This window comes from Penicillium verhagenii (genome assembly GCF_028828195.1).
Source record: "Penicillium verhagenii strain IBT 33310 chromosome Unknown utg000007l_segment0_segment0, whole genome shotgun sequence".
NCBI classification, from domain to species: domain Eukaryota; kingdom Fungi; phylum Ascomycota; class Eurotiomycetes; order Eurotiales; family Aspergillaceae; genus Penicillium; species Penicillium verhagenii.
In genome coordinates this window covers 193066-214495 of record NW_026643171.1, presented here as the reverse complement: position 1 = coordinate 214495, position 21430 = coordinate 193066, and the positions used below count along the sequence as shown (strand labels likewise).

The window sequence follows — 21430 nt, the reverse complement described above, 5'->3', positions numbered from 1 at the left end:
GACTTTCGAAGCTTCTCTCGTTCTTCGGGAGAAAGCTTGACTTGGTTCGACAATCCGGGGCACGGGAGAATCCATCTCCCAGCAATACATAGCTCCCGATCATGTAAAGCCACAAAATTCCGTGCGCATACGCAACCGGCGGCTTGCCGCCAATCATCCGCGCAATTCGCATAGCTCCTGTGGAATCTCAAGCGCAGCGAGAATATTTGCAGTCTTTTCTCTCAGCTGGAGTTTTGAATAATCCGACATGACCGTCTCACCAAGTTGCCTTTGAACCCTGAAAGGACGTGCCACTTGAAAAGATCTCCAAGACGGTCACACAACCCCCTCTCCAACAGCTAGAGTTCGGCCTTGAACAGGGTTCTGCCCAGGTTCCTTGAAGTCCTGCAGATCTGGATCAGCATGAAAAGATGCAAAAGCCTCACTACATTTTTCTAGACCAGCACCTGGGCAGCGTGCTACCACAAAGAGTTTCCTGTTGCAAACTTTGTGCCAGGTCGTAGAATCGTCCATTGACCCAAGCTATCATGTCAAAGCCGCAGTCTCGATGGATCCGTTCTTGACCCTTTCAATCACCAGATAAGCCACTCGGACTTCAGCCTCTTCAGATGACCCGCACCCTTGGACAAATGCAACCTCTTTCTTATTTAGAAGCGCTGCGCATTGATATGTCGTCGGAACCCCCTTCTTGTCAATCCTCCTCGATTTGAAAATAAGAATGCCCACGAACTTGACCATCGTTTGCGCTGCGTTTCGCGGATGCACAACGTCCACATCATCCGTAAGAATGCGACGCATATATGTGAGCAACCCAGTTCGCTCTACGAATGCCTCGCATTGTTCAAGATCCCCGCTAGAGTCGATGAAAATTGCGCCAAGAACACTTTCCATAATGTCTGACAGGAATTTATCAGCTTGCAACCGGGCGAGAAGTTCCCATGGATACTGTTTCCCAGACCGAAGCTCCTCCATGATCTCGTCACGTAGGGCGTCAAATCTCAAAATACATGCATCGCGAGCCTCTTTGATTATCGACCCGTTGAATCGGAGGAAGCGCCACAGGCGGTTATCTTCATGCTCTGCTCTGGATCCTGGAGCTCCATTTTGCGCCATGCGTAGGGAGTTTTCTGTAGAACCGAGTTCCATGCAAAAGAATGCCAGTAGGTTTGCATTCACCACAGAGTGTTTGATCAGGGTCATCTTTCCTGGGGGCATCTCAACTGGGTGAGCGGCTAACAGTGGGATAACAAGCATGTCAAGCACCGAATCTCCAAGAAACTCAATTCTTTGGAATGACTGGGTGATCAAATCGTGTTCACATGAAGGATGAGTGAAGGCTTCAGTGAGAAGTGTCCGGTTCTTGAACGAATATCCAATAAGAGATGTGAGACGAACCGGGTTGATCAGATTGCTCTCATCTCCTGGGGCAAGAGTGAAATACAGTGAAATATCACTGGTGAATATGTCGACCTCTTTTGGCAAGAAGCGATGAAGACATGCCTGTGCTCTGTGAACTCCTCCGTCTACGTAAGCGGCACCGATCAGAGCCTCGACAACGTCCGCTAGTACTTTGCTGGACAAAGTTCTCCTGGATGGGGCGACAGTTGATTTCTTTGAGATAAACGGTGCCTCCCACTTTCGAGGCGTAAATCTTTTGGTGAGAATAAAACGATCCAATCCAGTTTCCAATGCAGCATGCGCAAGGTGTTTATTTTGAACAAGCTGGTCGCGACCTTCAGAAAGATACCCTTCATGCCATGTAGGTTGTTTGAAAAAGAGCTGACAAGCCACCGTGAACTTGAGAACTGAGTCCCCAAAGAACTCATAAATTTGATAATCAGTGCTAGCCTGCGCGAGCGGTGTAGTAATTGCCGTGAGAACATGATTGAGATTCTGAATCCCAACTCCCTCCAAAATTGTGTCATTCAGAAGCTTGGCGACCATTGTGGCCTCCATCCGGTCAATTATAGCGGATATGAACAGTCCAAACATAGCCTCCTTGGCAGGAAGCCTATCAACCGTGCATGTCGATGCAGGAATTAAATGCATCTTAGCAGGTCCAGCCCCTCCGTCCTCACCCGCCTCAGCTGCTGTGCGAGGTTGTAGGAAGTTGCGCCTTTTGGGTAGAGACTGGCATTCCGTATCAACTCGAACCTTGGCTCCATCTCCAGAAAAAACCCATTCTCGAAAGAGACGCGGTTCACTATACATGGCAGTATCCCTGATTATACCCGCTGGTGGCTCTGATGCGTGAAGTTTGTAATGCTCCAGAAGATTGTAACTGCCCTGGTACTGATTCTTCCACTCCTGCAATTGATCGAGGGGAATAGTAGGCATGAAAAGTACCACAAAGTCCCGTTCCAGCGGTTGTATCCGAGACGATGGCCCCTGGAGATAAATTTTTGTAATTTCCTGCAACAGGTGAAGGGAATCAGGTGTGAGTGGAGGAAGTCGTTTTTGAGATGTGAATGAGACTTGGTAGGTTGTATCAATGTCCCAATAGAGGGGTATACTGTCTGGCATTGTGACAGGCCCGGGCAGCATAATCGACATCTTGATATCTTCATCCACGCAGCCATCCCTAGAGAATTTCATATCGGTCTGACGGTAATCTGCTGATGACCAGGCGTTTGCCAATTCCACAAACGGATCATATTGTTCTTCACAGTCCACCAGCGCGGGGATATTACTATCTTTACCGAATCGAAGCTCGGCTTTCTTTGTCAATGGTAACAGATTATTATTCAATAGGCCGTATTTCCACAAAGCCTTGTACGCTTGGAAGGCGGCCTCTTTTCGGGCCACACGCTCTGTACACCACCAACTCTTTCCTTGGGTATGGTGAACAGCGGGGTGCACAGAACTAGGTAGTGTCACCGAGCCCTGGATGAGACCGAGATTATTCGTTTCGAAAGAGAACACAGGGCGATTTTTAACACTTTCATGTTTGGGCAATGAATCGCAGAAGTGTTGCAGGTGCTGTAATGCATCCTCAGCAGTGAGTCGGGCACTTTGAAAAACCACAGTTAGCAGATAAAAGAAAGGTGGCTGAAACAAACCACCCCAAATACATACCCTGTAGCTGGAACATCCATATACTCTTTGACATCCTCGTTGATATCTACCAGGCCCAACTCGTCTCGTCGTCGCCTTTCATCGTCTTTGTAAGCCTCGACCATCAGGTGCTCCAGTTCTTGCCATTTCTGGACATTCACGGTGGCATCTTCTGTAGATGTCATGATAACATATGTTGATTCCTGATGGCGGGCTCGACCCCGTCTTTGGACAAAGGATTTAAGATTGGAAGGTTTGTCAAAACATATCACCAGGCTGCAGCAACTAACATCCAACCCTTCTTCTAACACATCTGTGGTCACTATTAGGTTTTTTGTGCCCTCTCGGAACTCCATTAGTGTGTCCTTCTGCATATCCCGACTGAGTAAATCTCCAATAGACCCCTTACGGCCGCCATTATTGGACCACCCAACATAGGCTGCAGTTCGAAATCGATCCTTACTCATAGGGTGCTTTGACAAGAGTTGCGACAAGACACTGACCGTGGATCGTCTTTTAACGAATATCAAGCCTGAGAATCCCGGGCCATCCGCCTGCTCGAGAAAAGAGAGCAATTCTTCAAGCTTTGGGGAGAGATGAGGGGCATTGTTGTTGTTGTTGTTGTCAGTAGCCCCGGCGGAAACTTTCATTGACATAAGAATGTCGAGGACATGCGCCTTCTCCCTGTGAGCTAGTCCCGATGTTTCCATTTCAGTATCAAATGATTTTTGCAGTCGAGATATGCATGACTCGATGAAATAGTCCGTTGCGTAGCCGCCAAGCTCTTCGTAAATGTGGCAGCTTTGCTCGCGAAACTTCGTCAGCTGTTCATAACAATATGTTTTTCCATAAGCGGTCCCCTTTTCTAAATGAGCTTCCGTTTCAGGATTTTGCCGGAGCGTCTGGAAATAGGGATCATTTCGAATATCATATGACTGAACGCAGTGGATAAGCGGCAGAAGCAATTCGCTACCAGCGCCTAGACTTTCAATTGCCAACGGGGAATAAGTGATGCGCTGGAGACGGGGCTGATGAACGTGTTCAAGAAGCTCGGTTCGATGAGTGCGTGGTGTTTTGCACACGGCGTCCAGATTGGCCTCGATAATTCTTGATGGTCAGATTGTTGCCGAAGAAATTCAGAACAGCTGCATTTAACGAGACTTACTGAAGCTCCTTGGAACTAGATCTAACAATCGGACTGGCAGTCAAGCCCAAAATTCGGGGGACTGCCCCTGTACCAAATTTCAGAAGGGTTGGATGGTAGTGATTTTGCATAATTCTATTCGCCGGATGCCGACGCATGCAATGGTGCGCTATTGAGAGTTTTGGCTTAGTGGTCATTCGTTTCAAATTCTTTTGTCGGGGATATCTTACCCTCGTCGAATACAATCAAACTTAACTGTGAAATTTGTATGAAGCCATGGCTAAGAGCATCTGCAAGAACAGTATGGGTTGATACAACCACATGCATGCCCTGTAAGGCTGTATCCCAGGTAGATTGTTCTGTCCACCGATCAACATTATCTGAGCCAGTCAGTGTTCTAGTTTTCGCCGATGGTATTTGGGAAGCAATGACACCGTGCTGTTGGAGACACAGCGCGACGGTCGGGGCCAAAAACCACACGAGCTGTTGAATGCATCAATATGAGTCAAGTGTATAAACGAGATATAGATAGAGATGGGGATGATTGTATTACTTTTCCAGGGCCACCTTTCTCTAGCTCGGCCTTGATGCGCATGACAGCTCTGAGCATTGTTAGTCGGCCCATCCCGCTATTATATAGCAGTGTATGGGTAATAGATTCAAGAACCCAGGCAGCTTACATTTGAGTCTTTCCACTGCCAGTATCCATCTACAAATTGATGGTGTCAGTTTATCGGGACATGAAGTGACCAAAAAAGGCTGACATACTGCGACAATGATATTCTGTTGTAGACTTGCTTCCAACATCTCAAGTTGATAGCCGCGCGGGCGATAAGTCTTGGCGTTACTGCCATCTGAAGCGGGGACAGCGGGGTTTTGGTGTGTTCCCTCCATGTCATCCATCGTATCCATCGTGTGGATGTGGTGAGAGTTGGGAAATAGTGACAAGGAGACGTTCTCAAATGCCTGAACTAATGCTTTGTTTGCTGGGTTCGGTGGGATGTACCCGAGCGGGTAGTTGCGTCTCGGCGAATAGAATTGAAGGGAATGTGTGGAGATCTGGGTTTGATTACTAGTATTGAATTGCGGTGGGCGCTCCCGGGTGGACGGATATTCAATTTATCCGGCGTTTGCTTATACTGCCAGGGCGGTGTACCGTTAGCCCAGTCACAGTTACCACTGGCAAATACTAGCAAGTTAGTTACATATTTCAACTTTCATTATTAATACAATAACAATAACATTCAACATTCTTGTTAATCTTCCGGAAACACGTTAAGAAGTGGTTCCAACTTCATACATTAGCTGGATCTTCTGATCCAAAAACACTAGACCAATACTTCGTCACTCCGCTGCAGATATCGGTCCTGTTACCCCAGCTTCGAAATTTGGTTTCTAATTCGCAACCAGTCCAGAGGATCTCTGCCCAAAAGTGTTTTTCAACGTCAGACCCAAAAGCTTTGATCTTATCCTCGGGTATTGTCCAAGCACGAGTGTATGTTCCATCGTCATTAAAAGCTGGGTTGACGGCCTGCTTGGAAAAGACAGTCGCTGGATTGAACTTGGGGAAGTTGGCGTGGATGAAGAATGCCTTGGGAGCAGCCGCTGGAGACCCTTTTGCATGCGCTTTTCCACTTCGCGCCAATTGATAATCTTCAATCGGATCGAATTGAAGCATTGCAGAACCAGCAAGACCGCCTTCTGTCCTGTGACCCATTGCGCAAATAGGTTCACTGACTTGGTAGAACGGTTCGTTGACCGCAACTGCGGCATTGATGAATGTTTCTTTGTCTCCTTCTCCAGCGGCGCCTTGAGAGAGAAGACGATAATAATGTGTTGGACCCCAAAAATTGTAGTAGGTGCAGAGAAGGAGGGTCTTTAAATGTGTTCGTTTTGAGATAAGAACCTCGCCAGATTCGGTCGACTGTCTGGATTCCATTGCCGGGACGCTCTGTGAGGCAATTTGGTAGTAGAATGGAGAAGCAGAGGATGCCCAGAAGTCCGGCCAGGTGAGGAGCTTGGTGCTCTTGAATGGTTCCTGTTCAAACAGCGACTCGGGTTTGGAAATTGGGAACGCATCGGCATCTAGAAACAGGATCTCTTCAAACGAAGAAAACATCATCGCGAACGGTTTCAGTTGGTATTTTTCAATGCCACTTCCATTTGACCCAGAGTTCATGATTTCTGACAGCACGACACATTTGGCGTTGAGCGACGGCAAGACCTCATCGCAGATAAACTTTTCGTACTCGTCTGGCGTGGCCAAGAATACCTCCATAGGTAGTTGTGAACCTGTGCGACGTAACATGCGTAGTGAAATCACCAAGACCGGGAGATATGGCCCTCCTGCCGTTGTAACCAGACCTCGGGTCCCAGGTGTATAAGGTAAAGCGGGTGGATGAAGTTCAATTGCGTCGACAAAGTCTTCGTGGGCTTTCTTCATCGCGCGGACATCTCGAGTAGTCATTTTCAGCAAATCAGGGCGGGGTCCGGCACCGGATGACTTAAAGCCGGTAGTTTCTGCATTTTTGAGTCGTTTTGGGGAGTTGCATGTTGGCTTGTGGGTCAACAGCAGGGATTGAAACTGACGCCAGAAATCGATATATTCTGTCGTGTTTCGAGAGCTTGCCGTTGACAAATGATCTGTTAGATAATCCCGATAACTAGGGCCCGTAACGGCTCCATGCAAGTACCAAAGCGAGATGGCCGCAAGACAAAAAGCAAGGGTTATTCGAAATCGGCGAGTCATCATAATAAAGGATGGTTGAAATGATGAGGCATGGATAGTAGAGGGCGATGGGAGTGAACAAAATCAAGGGGAGATTGAAAAGAGCCCAAGGGTTTGAGATTGTTTGGTAAGTTTACTAGTATGTACGCAGGTCAACCCAAATAGACCGGAAGCGGGTACGCCGCGGTATAGTGGAAGATGCGCGGCAGGGAGTCGATGACTACCAACTCTCAGGGTTCCCGCTTGCGATTACCACCAATAGCTCCAAATTTACTCAGTATGTGTATTTAGTACAATGTGACTGTTTTAAGGCCATCAGTCTCATTCATTTCGTGTTTCATGTTGACGTTCGCAAAAACGCGTGGGGAGGATTTTTGGATTACCGGATGCGGAAATGGGGGTGCCTTAACGCATTAGTATGCACCAGCGACCAGATACATTCTCTTCCACCCAAATTAGTGAGTTATTTCACAAAACTTCCGGGTGGACAGTGAGTTATTTTACTCTCATTTCATCTTTATTTCATTGATTTTGATTGATCATATCCATGATATTACTTGTGGTTGTCTGGAGACTTTTTGCCGATCTCGGGAGATAGCATAGCCTTGGAGACTTCAAATCGGCGGCTAAACGACTCAGGCGATCATTGAAAATGATGTAAGTTCATATGGTGGCTTCATTTTTCCAGTTGTTTTACTAATAATGACCAGCAGACTATCTGTCACACGTTTTAGACCACTACATGTGTTATTGATCGCGGCCACCTTGATTGTATCATGCGTGGTGAGTCCAACATGCATCATACGCCTCTTGAATTAGGTCAAAAGCTAACCAAGTGTATTTAGCTTCTACTAAGTCCCACTAGCCACCCAGCCCCATGGTCACGATGCCTATTCTGTACAAGTGGCATAGATGGAATGGAAAGTCACCAAACCAAGACATCTATTGAATCGGCCACCTATCAAGCAACAGCAGAAAAAATTCACCAGATCTTGCCTGGTTGGCATTCAGCAAAGAAAGCAAAAAATATCGTCATGGTGACTGGGAGCACCGGCACAAATCGCATGTTGGGGATACCACACATCAAGGACATGATCTACGAAAACCGGAAGACTTATGCCGAAAAGCACGGGCTAGAATTCATGTGGGCGAACATGACAAGTTATAACTTCCCTGACGGCACTCCAATCTATTGGAACAAGATCCCTATCTTGAAGGAAGCGTTTGTACGCTATCCAGATGCGGAATGGGTTTGGTGGATGGACATGGACATTATCATCATGAACATGTCACTCAGCATATACGACCATGTTCTCTCACCGGAGGGCATGGCACGTAACATTCTTCTTAATGAAACTATGCATGGTCCTGGTGGTGGTGAGATTGGCCACAGAACGCCATTGACGTACAAACACGACGATGTCAACTTCGTTATTTCCCAGGATAATTGGGGCATGGTCGTGGGAAACTTTCTCATGCGCCGCAGTATATGGAGTGACTGGTTACTGGATCTGTGGACTGACCCCCTTTATATCGCGCAAGGCTGGGTATTTCCCGAGCAAGATGCATGGGCTCATATGTGGAAGTATCACAAGAAAGTCAAGGATCACGCAGTTTGCATGAAGCAGCGTTCCATGAACGCGTACCCGGAGTATAATTTGCTTGGGGATCATTGGAAACCTGGTGACCATGTAATTCATTTCGCAGGCTGTGGGGGTGACTCGTCGTGTGAAAATAAGTGGAACAAGTATTGGAAATTGCGTGAGAAAGTCGAAGTGCCTGTCTCTGTACGGACGAAGCTACAGAATGGTACTGCGGAAATTGAGAACGTCCAGGCAGGAGTGGGATTGCCGCAGGACATTTGAACTTTGTATACCAAAGAAGATTATGTTTAAGGAACTTTAAAGGCCACCTGACAAGTAGTCAGTGAGATTCACTTCGATAATTTCATATACGTGCAAATGCAACGAAGCCTCGACAAATAGCATAGGTTCCTACCCCAAGTATGAGTAGTAGGTATCATCGTCCATGAACGACATCTGGAATATTGCTGCGTGTCAGATGGGTGCCAGAATCCAAGACCGATAAGCATAAGTTCGACGCCATGTCGCTTACTTAATTTCATGTCTGTTGATATTATTTCATCTCACTTTTTGCAGCGTGATTACTATGGCCCCCAAGAGCATGTTTGGCGATCCTGGAATGTTGACGCGTGGCTCTGACAACGCCACGTAACTGTCTCGGCGCCCCCGCCGAAAAGCCATTAAGATGATAGAATACATACAAATATCTCAATGAATGACATGAGCAAATGGACCACAGAGTTCACTTGAACCACAGAGTATCGTTACATTGTGATTATGTAAAATCAGGGTTGAGCCGGGTCCGCCGGGGAGAAGTAGAAGTATGCACTCAACAGTTGATCACTGCCGCAAGTTCCGCAACCGGTAAAAATGACAAACGTGAATGCTTTCAGAACGCACATGCAATTGATGAAATGATCTTCCCATTAACTACTCCAAGACAGTCAACTGCTCAAGTGTTCAATTTTTGTAGAGTAGGTAGTCGCCTCGGAACTTTCCACCTACCATATGATTCAGCCACCACCTATAAAATACTTCGTCACATATGTCTCGCCAGGGGAGATCTGACAACTGGATCGACGTGAGTTCGAGTTTAACCTCGTTTGAATCTCAGTTTACTCTCATTCTCAACAACTAACAGTCACTTAGGGCCTTCGTGGCATTGCCTCGCTCACCGTTGTGACCTACCACCTTTGCTCAGCTTTCGCAAATTGGCTAAACTCCCCAGCTATTAGGGAGGGCGGCGAAGTCTTTATCCTTCAGCAACCATTTTTGCGGCTTGTTGTTGGCGGTCGATTTGCGGTTACTCTTTTCTTTCTCATTGCTGGATACGTGAACTCTCTCAATTCGATCAAACAAGCTCGCAATGGAGATCAAAGTGGCGTCCTTGCGAAACTCTCTCGGAGTATCATCATTCGAGCTGGAAAGCTTGTCATACCAACCAATATTGCGATTTTGATGGTATGGCTTGTCTGTCAGCTGAATGGATTTCAAGTTGCAAGTCAGGTTGATGCTTCCTGGATCAGAGTGGTCGCCGCGGCGCCTGGTCCTACCTTTCGCGATGCGATTGGAGGCCTGTTTAGTAACTGTGTGTTGTTCTGGACCGGTGGTATATCGCCATATGATCCCACGTACTGGACAATTCCTTTCTTCCTACAGGGTTCGATGCTGGTCTACCTGACCCTGATGGCGACTACGTTCACAACTACGAGGTTTACGAAATTCCTTCTTATATCTCTTTATTGCTTCGCTTGGATGACCAATAAACGTGAGTTCGAGGGAGATTGATCTCTACTTATTCAAATTGAACGCTTTTAATGACTCAATCATGACAATAGCTCTCGTCGAGATGACCACCTACGCCGGAATGTTTCTTGCTGAGCTGAATGCCGACTACGGCTCGCAGGCCCCCTCGATTATGCCCGCGCCTATCTCATTCGTTATGATTCTAAGTGGACTTTTCCTCGCTTCAATCCCTGATGAAAATGTAGCATGGGCACCATGGAGCCAGACCTTGGACTCCATAGCACAATATGTTGTCCCTGCGGGTGGTGAGGTGAATCGATATATAAACTCCTTCGGAACCACACTGTTCGTCTTCGGCGTGTTCTTCTCTCGTGATGGTCGACGGCTTCTGTCGCACCCGCTCATGAATTTCCTGGGCCGGATCTCGTTCCCCATCTATCTCATACATGACACTCTCATCCGTACAGTTCTTTCATGGTTTGTTTATCGACAATCGATTTTCGAGAAGGGACTGTATCCGTCGGATGAAGAAGGGAATCCCACGTATTTTGAGAGGGGTGGGACTAGCACATTTGTTGTCGCTATACCACTGTTCTACATGGTCCTAGTGTATGCAGCATATCTATGGACATTGTATGTGGACCCCATATGTGAGAAATTGGTATCATGGCTTGGAAAGAAAGCATTTGGCGAGGATGATGAACCTGAAGCTTTGAGAGATGTCCCGCCAGGTGGGATCTTGAAATATTGACGGAGTACATAAGCTGTGTAGTATTTGCAAAGGGAGTTACAATTGAAAGATTCATGTTCGGAATATTGATCAATTGATTGAAATGCTTTGCCATACTTCTCATTACTAATTACTTGTACTCATTAATAATTGTGTTATTCTCTGATCCCATCGGGTGGTCCTTCTAAATCCAGGCGTTGTATGGCAGAGCGTGTATTACCCTTACGTTATCCCCCGTCCGGAGCGATCGAGCAAGCTTCATTGGTGGAGACCGCCGAATGAACCTCGGCCTTAGCTTCCTTGTCGACAAAATCACCGAGACCTGTAATCTATGAAATTGAAATACAGAACCAACGACAGCTGTGGATGTCGGTGAGAACAACAGAGTCTAAAAAAAGAGGGATTTTAATTCATACAATTAAATGTTTGAAGAGAATAGCAGAATTCTGAGGAATTGAGATACTTGAACAAAAGAAAATGGTAAAGAAATAAAGAAAAAGAACATACAAAATCCTGGTCAAAGGGATTACACAGAGATCTCCCGCCAAAAGTTGGGGAACCAATTCCCAGAAAGCGAAATGACATCAATCCCCGCTTAGCATCCAGCTTCCCTTCTGAGCTACAGCATCTCCATCGGCACAATCTCCGTCCTCGGTGCTTCTCGGGCTGAAAGATCAATCATCGTCGAGTCACACGGAAAGTTTGGATTTTCTACCCCTTTGCAGAAAAGTACTCAAGTACTTTAAAAGCCTCCGTCTCCAACTCCCCGCACCGAACTTTGACTCCGCTCCTTGTTCGTCCTGTATTAGTAAAATCGCATCTTCCCCCCGCCCGAGTGTCGGTCCCTCATAATGGAGCGTCTTATCCGTCCCGTCTCCCGGCAACTCCTGCGATCTCGTCTACGCTACCCTTACGCCATCCCCCCGCCACCTATTGCGAAGAGACTCTACACCATGGGACACAGCAGACCTGACGTGAGTTGTGATCCGAATGAGAGCTGCAGGCTGAGGAGGCTGGCACAAACTGACATTCCATGCTGCAGTTGAAAGACAAATCTCTCTTCATTGAGAAATGTTACATTAATGGTGAATGGGTTGGTGCCCAGTCCGGCGAGACCTTTGAAGTGCACGGTAAGTACCAAGACCGAATCAAAGATTCAACACCCCCTCGGGCCCCTCCGCCCAGGGTCGGATTTACAGAGATGCTAACAGATGGGCTCGTTTTTCCTATTGCAGACCCTGCTACCGGAGAACTTATCGGCAAGTGCCCCGAGCTCGATTCCTCAGATGTCGAGAAAGCCATCCAGGCCGCCACAGAGGCCTTCCCTTCCTTCCGCACAACTTTGGCTCGCGAGCGCGCCCGTATGCTCCGCCGGTGGTACCAATTGATGATCGACAACGCAGAGGATCTGGCTAAGCTGATCACATGGGAGAATGGCAAGCCATTGGCCGACGCCAAGGGCGAAGTGAACTACGCCGCTGGCTTTTTCGAGTGGTTCAGTGAGGAGGCCCCTCGCATCTACGGAGATACTATCCCGGCCTCGGTTCCTGGTAACCGGGTCATTACTCTCAAGCAACCTGTTGGTGTTTGTGGTCTGATTACCCCCTGGAACTTCCCCGCTGCCATGATCACTCGGAAGATTGCCCCGGCCCTGGCGGCTGGTTGTACTGTGGTCGCCAAATCACCCCAGGAGACCCCCTTCACTGCCAACGCGCTGGCCGAGTTGGCTCACCGCGCGGGTATCCCTAAGGGTGTTGTGAACATTGTGACTGCGTCAAAGAATACTCCAGCTGTTGGTGAGACAATCACCACACACCCTGATGTGCGCAAGGTTTCGTTCACTGGATCGACAAATGTCGGTCGGCTGCTGATGAAGCAGGCTTCGTCCACTATTAAGAAGGTCTCCTGGGAGCTGGGTGGCAATGCGCCATTCATTGTGTTCGATGATGTTGAGGATCTCGACGCCGCCGTTGCCGGTGCTATTAACTCCAAGTTCCGCAGCTCTGGACAGACTTGTGTCTGTGCCAACCGGATCTATGTGCAGAAGGGTGTCTACGACGAGTTTACCAAGCGCTTCACCGCTAAGGTCAAGGACTTCAAGCTCGGAGCCGGTTTTGAGGAGGGTATTACTCACGGCCCTGTCATCCACGAGCGTGCTGCCAACAAGGTGCACGAGCACGTCCAGGACGCTACGAGCAAGGGTGCTAAGGTCTTGATTGGAGGACAGAAGGCCTCTGCCCTTGGTCCTAACTTCTACGAGCCTACTGTTCTGTCTGGCATGAGCAAGGACATGCTCATTGCTTCCGAGGAGACCTTTGGTCCCGTGGCTGGTATCTTCCCCTTCGAGACCGAGAAGGAGGTTGTTGATCTGGCCAACAAGGCCGAGGTTGGTCTTGCCGGTTACTTCTTCAGTGGCAATGTGCGCCGCATTTTCCGTGTCGCCGAGGCCCTGGAGGTCGGCATGGTTGGTGTTAACACTGGTCTGATCAGTGATGTCGCTTCGCCGTAAGTTCCCCCCCCCCCTTGAAGAACATAACTCCGATTTTATGTACTGACAGAAATGTAGATTTGGTGGTGTTAAGCAGAGTGGTTTCGGCCGCGAGGGCAGCAAGTATGGTATCGACGAGTTTATGGTTATCAAGAGCGTTACCTTTGGTGGTATGGGAGAGCCTCTGCAGGAATAGAGAGCTTCACTGGCATACCGATATGAAAAATACTACGATATATACTACATACTACTATCTTCTGGAAATAGATTAACTTTTCGATTTTGCTCCTTCTTCTTGATTTCAGACTTCCGGAAATTGATATGAACAGCAAGTTAGTAACGTAAGATTCAACACTGAATGTTTGAAGATGAATATTTCCACATCGCAGTTGTTGCAGCTTTGGCAGCTTTGGCAGCTTTGGGTGCTGTCGTTCTAGAAGCATTTTGAGTGCTATGTGGAAATTGCACAAAATTGTAGTAAAATGTACCTAGTGGTAACTACCGTGAAGTGGCTCCAATACTGATTCTCAAGCTTAGATGACCCCGCGATAAGCCAGCCCCACCATCCCACGATAACAAATATCCTTCGCAGCTCAGTGAAACTTTACCTTCAAGCTACCATTGCTTATAACCTAGAATCTACAACTCACATAATGTCAACTCCAGAGGCTCTCATTTCAAAGTTCCAAGTGACCAAGCTCTTAAAGCAAGGTACACTGAATCCATTCCAACCCTTGGCGACGAACCCCAACCACTAAAATGACCTTCTCATAGATCAAAATGGCCGACGTATAACTCTCCTCGGCACAATCGACGAGCAACAGGGTATCCTCACAGCTGAGCGTGCCGCATTCGCCACCGAGTCCCTGGAAGTAATCCAAGCCTTCCACGCAGCCCTGACCCGCATCAACAACCTGGGCGACAACGATATCTACCGCTGGTACCTCGCATCCTCAAACGGAAGTACAGATGCCACCAACACCAACCTCCAGCACGACCTAAAGCTCAACCTAATCTGGCCATGCACTGAGCAGCATATCAAGAAATATTCGGATCAACAGGTCCGCATGGTCACCGAAACGCCGGAAATCTACAAGGAACAAGTTCGCCCATACATGCAAGCGAAGCGCGAAGAAGGCCGCTTGAATTGGGTGTTTAATATCCTCGAAGGCCGGACAGAGCAGGAGGATGTCATAATGCGGGACTCCGGACATGGTCCTGAGGATGCGTTCCTCATGCTGCCCGATCTGAACTGGGATCGGAAGACGCTTAGCTCGCTGCATTTGTTGGCGTTGGTGCATCGTCGCGACATTTGGAGTTTGAGGGATTTGCGTAAGAGTCATGTGCCTTGGTTGAAATATTTGCGCCAGCGTGTGCTTGAGGCTACGGTTTCGATGTATCCGGATTTGGAGCAAGATCAGCTTAAGCTTTATGTTCATTGTGAGTACTTAGTAGATACTAGTGATTTTGGATCAGTCGGGGAAATCTGCTAATTGTTGTTGCGACTTAGATCAACCAACTTACTACCACTTTCACATTCATGTTGTCAATGTCATGTTGGAGGCTGGTGCTACACAGGCTACTGGTAAGGCGTTTGGCTTAGAGAATATTATTTCGCAGCTGGAGACTATGACTGGTGGAGAGGATGCTAGTATGGCCGATGTGAGCTTGACCTACTACTTGGGCGAAGCGAATGAGCTATGGACGGGTATTTTTGCGCCGTTGAAGACGAAGCAGCAGTAAGGGCGTGTGTATCTGGAACATCTAGGGATTCGTGATTCATAGTAATGAGAAATAGAGAATATCGCTCAACTTTTGATTTCCAAATTTTGATATTATAGGCACATGAATGATTTCTATAATGCAAGCAAAAACATTGCTTTAGGTAAATGCTGAATTTATTCCAAAGATGCAGCATCCGAGCTGATCGACTTCTTGACTTCGTCCATGACCTTGGACCAGGTCTGCGACCAGGCTGTGAACTTGTCTTCGGGTAATTCCTCGTTCCAAGGCGCCGTTACCAGCCCAACAGCCTGTGAAGCATGCTTATATGTTTGCTGCAAGAACCCGACAGACCGGCTGATATCCTCTTCGTACAAGGCCCCAGCAACCTCATCTATCTGGTCAGGAATGCTCTTCAAATTGCCAATCAATTTTTCCAATCGCGCAACGCTTGCCGTGGATGCCAATGGCGCATCCTTTGCATTCTTCAGTCGGTGGGTAATGATAGCAGGGTAGATCTGCGCGATAGGCTTCAGGAAGCGGATGGCGATTTTCTTTTGCTCTTGCATGGCAGCCACATCCTTCTCGTTGTCAGAGTCCTCATCTGACCCGGCATCCTTATCGTCGTCCTTCTCCTCGCCCATGATCTCGTCAAAGAAGTCGTCTTCTTCCTCCGGGTCCCAGTCCTCAAGTTCCTCCAGGGCATCCCGGACAAGATCTCTCCACTGTTCCACGCGGACAGTGATGAATCCCACGACACCGTTGTTTGCGACGTTGGCTACCGAATCGCATGCATCCCACACGCGACCAGTCGCGAGGGTCAAGGCATCCTTCTCGGTCTTGGAGATGTCCTCTTCCTTTTTCTTGGGGTCTGCCTTCTTGGCCTCATTCTTCTTATCGGAGATATCCTTCACTAGCTTCAAGAGGGTGTTGAAATCGGCGAATAAGTTCCTGACAAGGACCAGGGTCTCGGAGTGGAATGCTTTTGTGTACTCGGCGGGGTTGACTAGGAGGGCCGCGGTCAACAACGAGGGGAGGACGGATTCGTTGCAGGCGCGGAGCACGTTGGTCACTGCGGAGTGCGTGAAGGGTGTAGTCATGGATAGTAGTGAAAGCTTGGTGACTTGGGCCTTCAGGGCGTTCGATGAGGCTGAAAGGAGGGGCAGGGCCTTTGCATCTTTGGTAGGTGTCTGGGTGGACTGCGCGAGGGTGGATGGGGAGAGAGTATCTTGGAATTGAGTGACGAGGGCGAGCGATGTCGCGAGGACAGTCGCGAGTACTTGCGACATGTTGTGCGGGTTTTAAAAGAAGGTTGGAATGTTGACGAGGGGGAAAAAGTTGATCGTTAATTTCTGAATATTTTAGATAACTAATCTTAGCCCCACATGGAAATGATTGACCCCTCTTATGTATGTGCCATTTTTGGAATGGAATCAGGTACATATACTTTGGATTTGGGAATTTTGTGATATACAAAATTGCTGCTAGGGATTCCTTTGATAATGATTGGCTTAATGTACAGATATTTACAGATGTCCTTACCGGACAAGTTTCTCAAACCACTGCGACTCCCGAGCTTTCCTCTCCTTCATTTTTTTCATGAGAACATAACCACATCCAGTTCCAACAAAGTATCCACCAAGATGGGCCGCATGGTCCATTTTGGCGAGTCTGGACAAGGGGAACACTCGGAGGAAGCGAGCTGGTGTCGCCATGCTCAGAATCTCAGTACCAACGATGCAGGCGAGGAAAATCCAGCCTTGGGTCCAGATGGTGTCTCGTAAATCATGAGGGAGAATCCAAAGGGTGATTTTGTCACTAGAGAAAGTGTCAGTTGGCTGAATAGAATAGTATACGTTTTGGCATGGTCTACATACTGGAAGTGATACATGCACCACGCGGCAACAATTCCACTAGTGGCAGCACTGGCGCCAAGGGAGGTAGTGGCGAGAGCTCCCAAGAGCACGCTGCGAGACAAGGACACTAATGATCCGACTGCACCAGACGCGAAGTAAATGGCGAGGAAGTTTCCACGGCCAAGCTCATCATGGACTATGATTTTGTCAGCTGGCTATCCAGGGAAATGAAAGATGGAGGGGCCTGCCTACCTCGGGTTCCCATGAGACCCAGCACGATCATGTTTGTGGAGAGATGTCTCCAGGTTTGATGACTGAATGTACTACCTAGCATACTAAGCGCACTAGGATAGAAGGGGACGATGATAAAGAAGCGGTTAAGCAGTCGCCATGAGGGTGGGACGTATTTCCACATCAATGTGACGGCCACATTGGCTCCAATGATAGCTCCCACTGTTGCTGCAGCGGGAGGAACATTGGGCCAAAGACGATCTTGTCTGGCTGGTGCCTCGTAATTTTGGGAAAATAGATAGCAAAGACCGAGGACACCGATAGTAAACAGGATTGAGGACACCAATCGCTGGGGCTGATATCAATTCGTTAGTTTACAATTGTACCACCAGGAATTAATTTATGAACCGCACATACCGTTGTAATATCCGCAGCATCGACTTGGTTATGTGTTCCCGCAACATGGTGCTTCTGAACCCAAGCAAGATACGGCCGTTCGTTGGGGTCCGCCCGCGGACGCGCTATACATGTCAGTATCAGTATCCCCGAGTAAAATTTCATTGAGAAACAAACCTTCCATCAAAGCCGACTCCTGGTATTGCTGCAGCTCTTTGCTGCCTTCAATTTGACGTTGCAGTTGCTCCTGCTCCTCGTGTTCACCTTCTAGCCATTGTTGGCGCTTGCGTTCTTTTTCAGCCAGCAAACGTTTCTCATTCTTTTCGCGCGCCTCTTTGAGCACACTCTTTCCATAGATGGAGTTTTCCTCGCCAAGTTCAGCACCGTATGAGCCACTCTGTGGCTTGTAAAGGCCGAGTTGTTCGGCGCGGCGCACCAATTTCTCCTCTGCCTGACGCTCTTCCCGTTCAATGCGAGCTAGAATCGCAGCATCCTCATCAATCGGGTATTTTTGCCGTAACCATTCCAAAGCCGTATCAAGCTGTGCTTGGTTGACCGCACGAGTAATCTCGACGGGAAGATCTAGATCCAGTGTGCCCTCTAATCTCCGTGAATGCAAGACTGCCAAGGTGCGTTTGGCCAATTTCGAAGATATTTGTGATTGCGGAAAAACGCTCGTCAGCTCGGTATCGGAGGCAAGGTTCGCGGGAGTTGAAGGGTTGGACGGCTTTGGAGAAGATTTGCGAGCCAGGGTTCTTTTGGATCGGGTCCAGAGAGGGGTGGGTCCGGGTTTTTGAGGTGAGAGAGAGGATATCAGAGGTCGTCCTGGTTGAGGAAAGGGGCTCAGGGAGCTCAATAGGCGCAGATTGCTGAGTGGGTTGCTATCTATGCGGCTTGGCTGTAGGCGAAGATCGCGAAATCGAGGACGAATGGTCGTTGACAGCATACCCGAGGATCGAAGCCCCGAGCATGGGATCTGCCATGCGACTCCAATCGCGTTACTCATCTTCCAGAGGCTGGCGAAGAACGCCTGGAATATCGGATTGATCGTATTTCCGGAGATCGATGTATAGGGAAGCCGGAGCCCGCTGCATTTTGGTTGACATGCAAAACCCGGCAAATGGGTTGTTCCGGCCCCGGATTCCTCTTTAACCCCCAGATTCCAAGTTACAACTGTGAGCTGCCACGAAAAGAATAAGCAGGAACATCTTTTATCAAATGATATAGGACATACGTTCTATCAAAATTCCCAGTCTTTGAGTATCGAAATTTAGAATACTCATTCTAGAAAAATGGGCTATCAAGATTGACTTGGAGATTTGTGAAACCTCTCGTTGATGCATACTGTCAAGACTCAACATACATACTCCATACATGTTCTAAGCACTTGATTGAACCGGCTCTCCCGGACTTCTTACTTCTTGGCTGTTACACTGCATGAAAAAGGGCTCTGATCTACTTTGATAGATCTGTTGAATACTTCGTCATCGACCATTCCATTTCTGCCATGACGGGCAAACGCGAAGCTATGGCCTAGCCTATGATGTCTGGTTTTGCTTTTGATTACTAGTCTCGCTACCTACTATCTTCATCTATCAGTACCACGAGACTCTCTCTCTACTAAGCCATTCATGAAGTCCAATCTGACCGCTTCCCAGACGAGAAGTTGCTCGATGTGAGCAGGTGAATTTGAAAGTCATGTCCCCCTGACCCCTGATACCTTCAAGGATTGTGATACTTATTCCATCAGTGCTTTTCCCCAGTATCGAATATGTGAAGTACTGAGGGAATTCCCTCAGTCAGCTGCTCCCAATATTGTCATCTACTACTTTGACACCATCCTAGACCATAGGCCTCCATAGTTATCTATGACTGCCGTGATGACCCGAATGTGGAGCGTACAACATATGCTGAGTCACTAAACAATTGGGAGGATTTGTCAAGGGGAATTGGCCTGAATAATCCTGTCGTGCTTGTGTGACATGCATCTATCGCGATTAATTCCAAGATCGGCGTAAATGATTACAAGGTTGTATCACGCTGACCCAGACCATTGCATTCTTGATTCTGTATGTACAAGGGGGGTTGCTGCATTAATGTTGTGCATATACCCACACCGCTACACCTGTCTGATACCTGGTAGGTACATACGCCAGTATTAGTACGGGTCTTCAAGTAAAGCAACCACTTGAACATTGATTTCATGTGTATATGGAAGATTCAAATGTTGCTACCGGCAATGAAGTAAATAAGAATCACCAATGGTCATACTTGTAGTGATGTGAATATATTGCAAGGCTTAGAGGTACTCATTGATAGACTGATCCCGTTCTCTTCTCAATCAATTAAGTATCAATCCTCAGGTTGGGCAAGAATTACTGATACTTCTAATGAAACCTTCAAGAAGCTTCAGAACACCTATGTGCTAGAAATCCAACTTCCAAGGTTCAGGACTTCAGGTTCGAGTGACTTGATGAGGGGATTTCTTGACCCTCACACATTGAAGATTTTGTGTTCGAATCAATTCTTGTGGATAACAATACCGTATTTAAATGTTTTTACTGGGAATTCGCTATAGTACCAGTAGTCAGTCTCAAGAAAATATTTCCAACATGGATCGGGCCTTGTCGGATACTTGTATATCCGTTTCCTTCTGAATCAGTCTTCAGTCATCCTTTCACTCAACCCTCGGGAGTACTAGTAAGCTTATATTGTTTTTCGTCTTGTCTCTCAGGACAAGAAATCTCTTCTCAATAATTTTTTTTGTCTTCTTTATCTTCCTCCTCATGCACAGATACTAGTACTCAGGCGCCATATTCATCACATCAGTTGACGGGATCGATTAAGAATTTCATTCTCTCTACTTCTCAAGATATTGAATCTGAATATCCATCATGGTTTCAGAGCCACTACATGTCGGTGTTCTGCTCGTGGATATCGTTCAACTTCTTGATCTGTCTGCTGTTGACCTCTTGTTTATGACCAGCCCCGAGTATCTGACGGAACTGGGGGTTCCCAAGCCTATCATAGACCTCGGCCGTCCTTGCAAGATCTCTTACATTAGCCTCAACGGACCAGCAAAGCGCAATGATCTCACATCCCATACCTCGATTCCTATCACGCATTCTTTGAGCGATGCCGAAGTGGCCCCTGGTAAGTTGGACTTGATCTATCTCCCAGGGCCACCACCCAAGCGCATGCCACCGGCAAAGGAGTACATCGACTTCCTACAGAAACACAACACTGCAAACGTGACAATTCTTAGCATCTGTACTGGGGCCTTGGTTATCGCGCATGCAGGTCTTGCTAAGAATAAGATTGTCACGGCCCCACGATTTTTGATTCCTGAATTGAGAAAGAATTTCCCCGATGCCAAGATCTGGGATGATACGGTGCGAGTCACCAAGGATGGAAATCTCTGGATGTGTGGTAAGAGACACTTGTCCAGTTGCACCCTCACTTCTTTTCGTTTATTCGGCTTGACCCTTATAAATGTCATTGACTGACTTTGTGCAGGCGGCATCACAAACGGCCAAGATCTTATGATCGATTACCTTCGCCAAAACTACCCAGCGCCGGTAGTGAACGTTGTCCTCACCGCAGCAGAAATTTCGCCTCGTGACTTGGCATATCCAAACGGCCCCATGGCTGACTTCCTCTATATGTTTTTCCAAGTAGTTCGTGCCCTTCCATACTCAGCCCTGCGGTTGATTAAGGGCAGCTAAATGGCCGAAGTCGATTGTTCATCGGCA

The 21430-nt window shown here is 47.7% G+C and overlaps 9 protein-coding genes across 9 annotated transcripts; 5 read left to right on the top strand and 4 right to left on the bottom strand.

The window, feature by feature from the left end:
- Nucleotides 1-525: 525 nt before the first annotated feature.
- N7466_006766 (putative RNA helicase/RNAse III) lies at nucleotides 526-5110 on the bottom strand (the record flags this gene model as incomplete). Its single annotated transcript, XM_057166155.1, has 3 exons — nucleotides 526-3010; nucleotides 3076-4151; nucleotides 4967-5110. The coding sequence occupies 3 exons, from the start codon at nucleotides 5108-5110 to the stop codon at nucleotides 526-528; spliced, it is 3705 nt and encodes a 1234-aa protein (XP_057019196.1).
- A 382-nt stretch (nucleotides 5111-5492) lies between these two features.
- N7466_006765 (alpha-mannosyltransferase) lies at nucleotides 5493-6950 on the bottom strand (the record flags this gene model as incomplete). The annotated part of the gene is made up of 1 exon (XM_057166154.1): nucleotides 5493-6950. The coding sequence occupies one exon, from the start codon at nucleotides 6948-6950 to the stop codon at nucleotides 5493-5495; it is 1458 nt and encodes a 485-aa protein (XP_057019195.1).
- Nucleotides 6951-7960: 1010 nt separating this feature from the next.
- On the top strand, nucleotides 7961-8791 carry N7466_006764 (uncharacterized protein; the record flags this gene model as incomplete). Its single annotated transcript, XM_057166153.1, has 1 exon — nucleotides 7961-8791. The coding sequence occupies one exon, from the start codon at nucleotides 7961-7963 to the stop codon at nucleotides 8789-8791; it is 831 nt and encodes a 276-aa protein (XP_057019194.1).
- Nucleotides 8792-9554: 763 nt separating this feature from the next.
- N7466_006763 (acyltransferase family protein) lies at nucleotides 9555-10985 on the top strand (the record flags this gene model as incomplete). Its single annotated transcript, XM_057166152.1, has 3 exons — nucleotides 9555-9590; nucleotides 9659-10277; nucleotides 10348-10985. Coding segments are annotated over 3 exons (1293 nt in total), but the record flags the coding sequence as incomplete, so codon positions are not given.
- An 851-nt stretch (nucleotides 10986-11836) lies between these two features.
- On the top strand, nucleotides 11837-13669 carry N7466_006762 (NAD-dependent succinate-semialdehyde dehydrogenase; the record flags this gene model as incomplete). Its single annotated transcript, XM_057166151.1, has 4 exons — nucleotides 11837-11959; nucleotides 12028-12115; nucleotides 12221-13490; nucleotides 13552-13669. The coding sequence occupies 4 exons, from the start codon at nucleotides 11837-11839 to the stop codon at nucleotides 13667-13669; spliced, it is 1599 nt and encodes a 532-aa protein (XP_057019192.1).
- A 457-nt stretch (nucleotides 13670-14126) lies between these two features.
- On the top strand, nucleotides 14127-15216 carry N7466_006761 (putative mRNA decapping hydrolase; the record flags this gene model as incomplete). Its single annotated transcript, XM_057166150.1, has 3 exons — nucleotides 14127-14184; nucleotides 14248-14913; nucleotides 14984-15216. The coding sequence occupies 3 exons, from the start codon at nucleotides 14127-14129 to the stop codon at nucleotides 15214-15216; spliced, it is 957 nt and encodes a 318-aa protein (XP_057019191.1).
- A 155-nt stretch (nucleotides 15217-15371) lies between these two features.
- On the bottom strand, nucleotides 15372-16484 carry N7466_006760 (uncharacterized protein; the record flags this gene model as incomplete). Its single annotated transcript, XM_057166149.1, has 1 exon — nucleotides 15372-16484. One exon carries the CDS (start codon nucleotides 16482-16484, stop codon nucleotides 15372-15374), a length of 1113 nt encoding a protein of 370 aa, XP_057019190.1.
- A 249-nt stretch (nucleotides 16485-16733) lies between these two features.
- N7466_006759 (rhomboid protease PCP1) lies at nucleotides 16734-18684 on the bottom strand (the record flags this gene model as incomplete). The annotated part of the gene is made up of 5 exons (XM_057166148.1): nucleotides 16734-17013; nucleotides 17073-17247; nucleotides 17304-17637; nucleotides 17700-17803; nucleotides 17856-18684. The coding sequence occupies 5 exons, from the start codon at nucleotides 18682-18684 to the stop codon at nucleotides 16734-16736; spliced, it is 1722 nt and encodes a 573-aa protein (XP_057019189.1).
- A 1888-nt stretch (nucleotides 18685-20572) lies between these two features.
- Nucleotides 20573-21403, top strand: N7466_006758 (uncharacterized protein; the record flags this gene model as incomplete). The annotated part of the gene is made up of 2 exons (XM_057166147.1): nucleotides 20573-21107; nucleotides 21195-21403. The coding sequence occupies 2 exons, from the start codon at nucleotides 20573-20575 to the stop codon at nucleotides 21401-21403; spliced, it is 744 nt and encodes a 247-aa protein (XP_057019188.1).
- Between the last annotated feature and the right edge of the window lie 27 nt (nucleotides 21404-21430).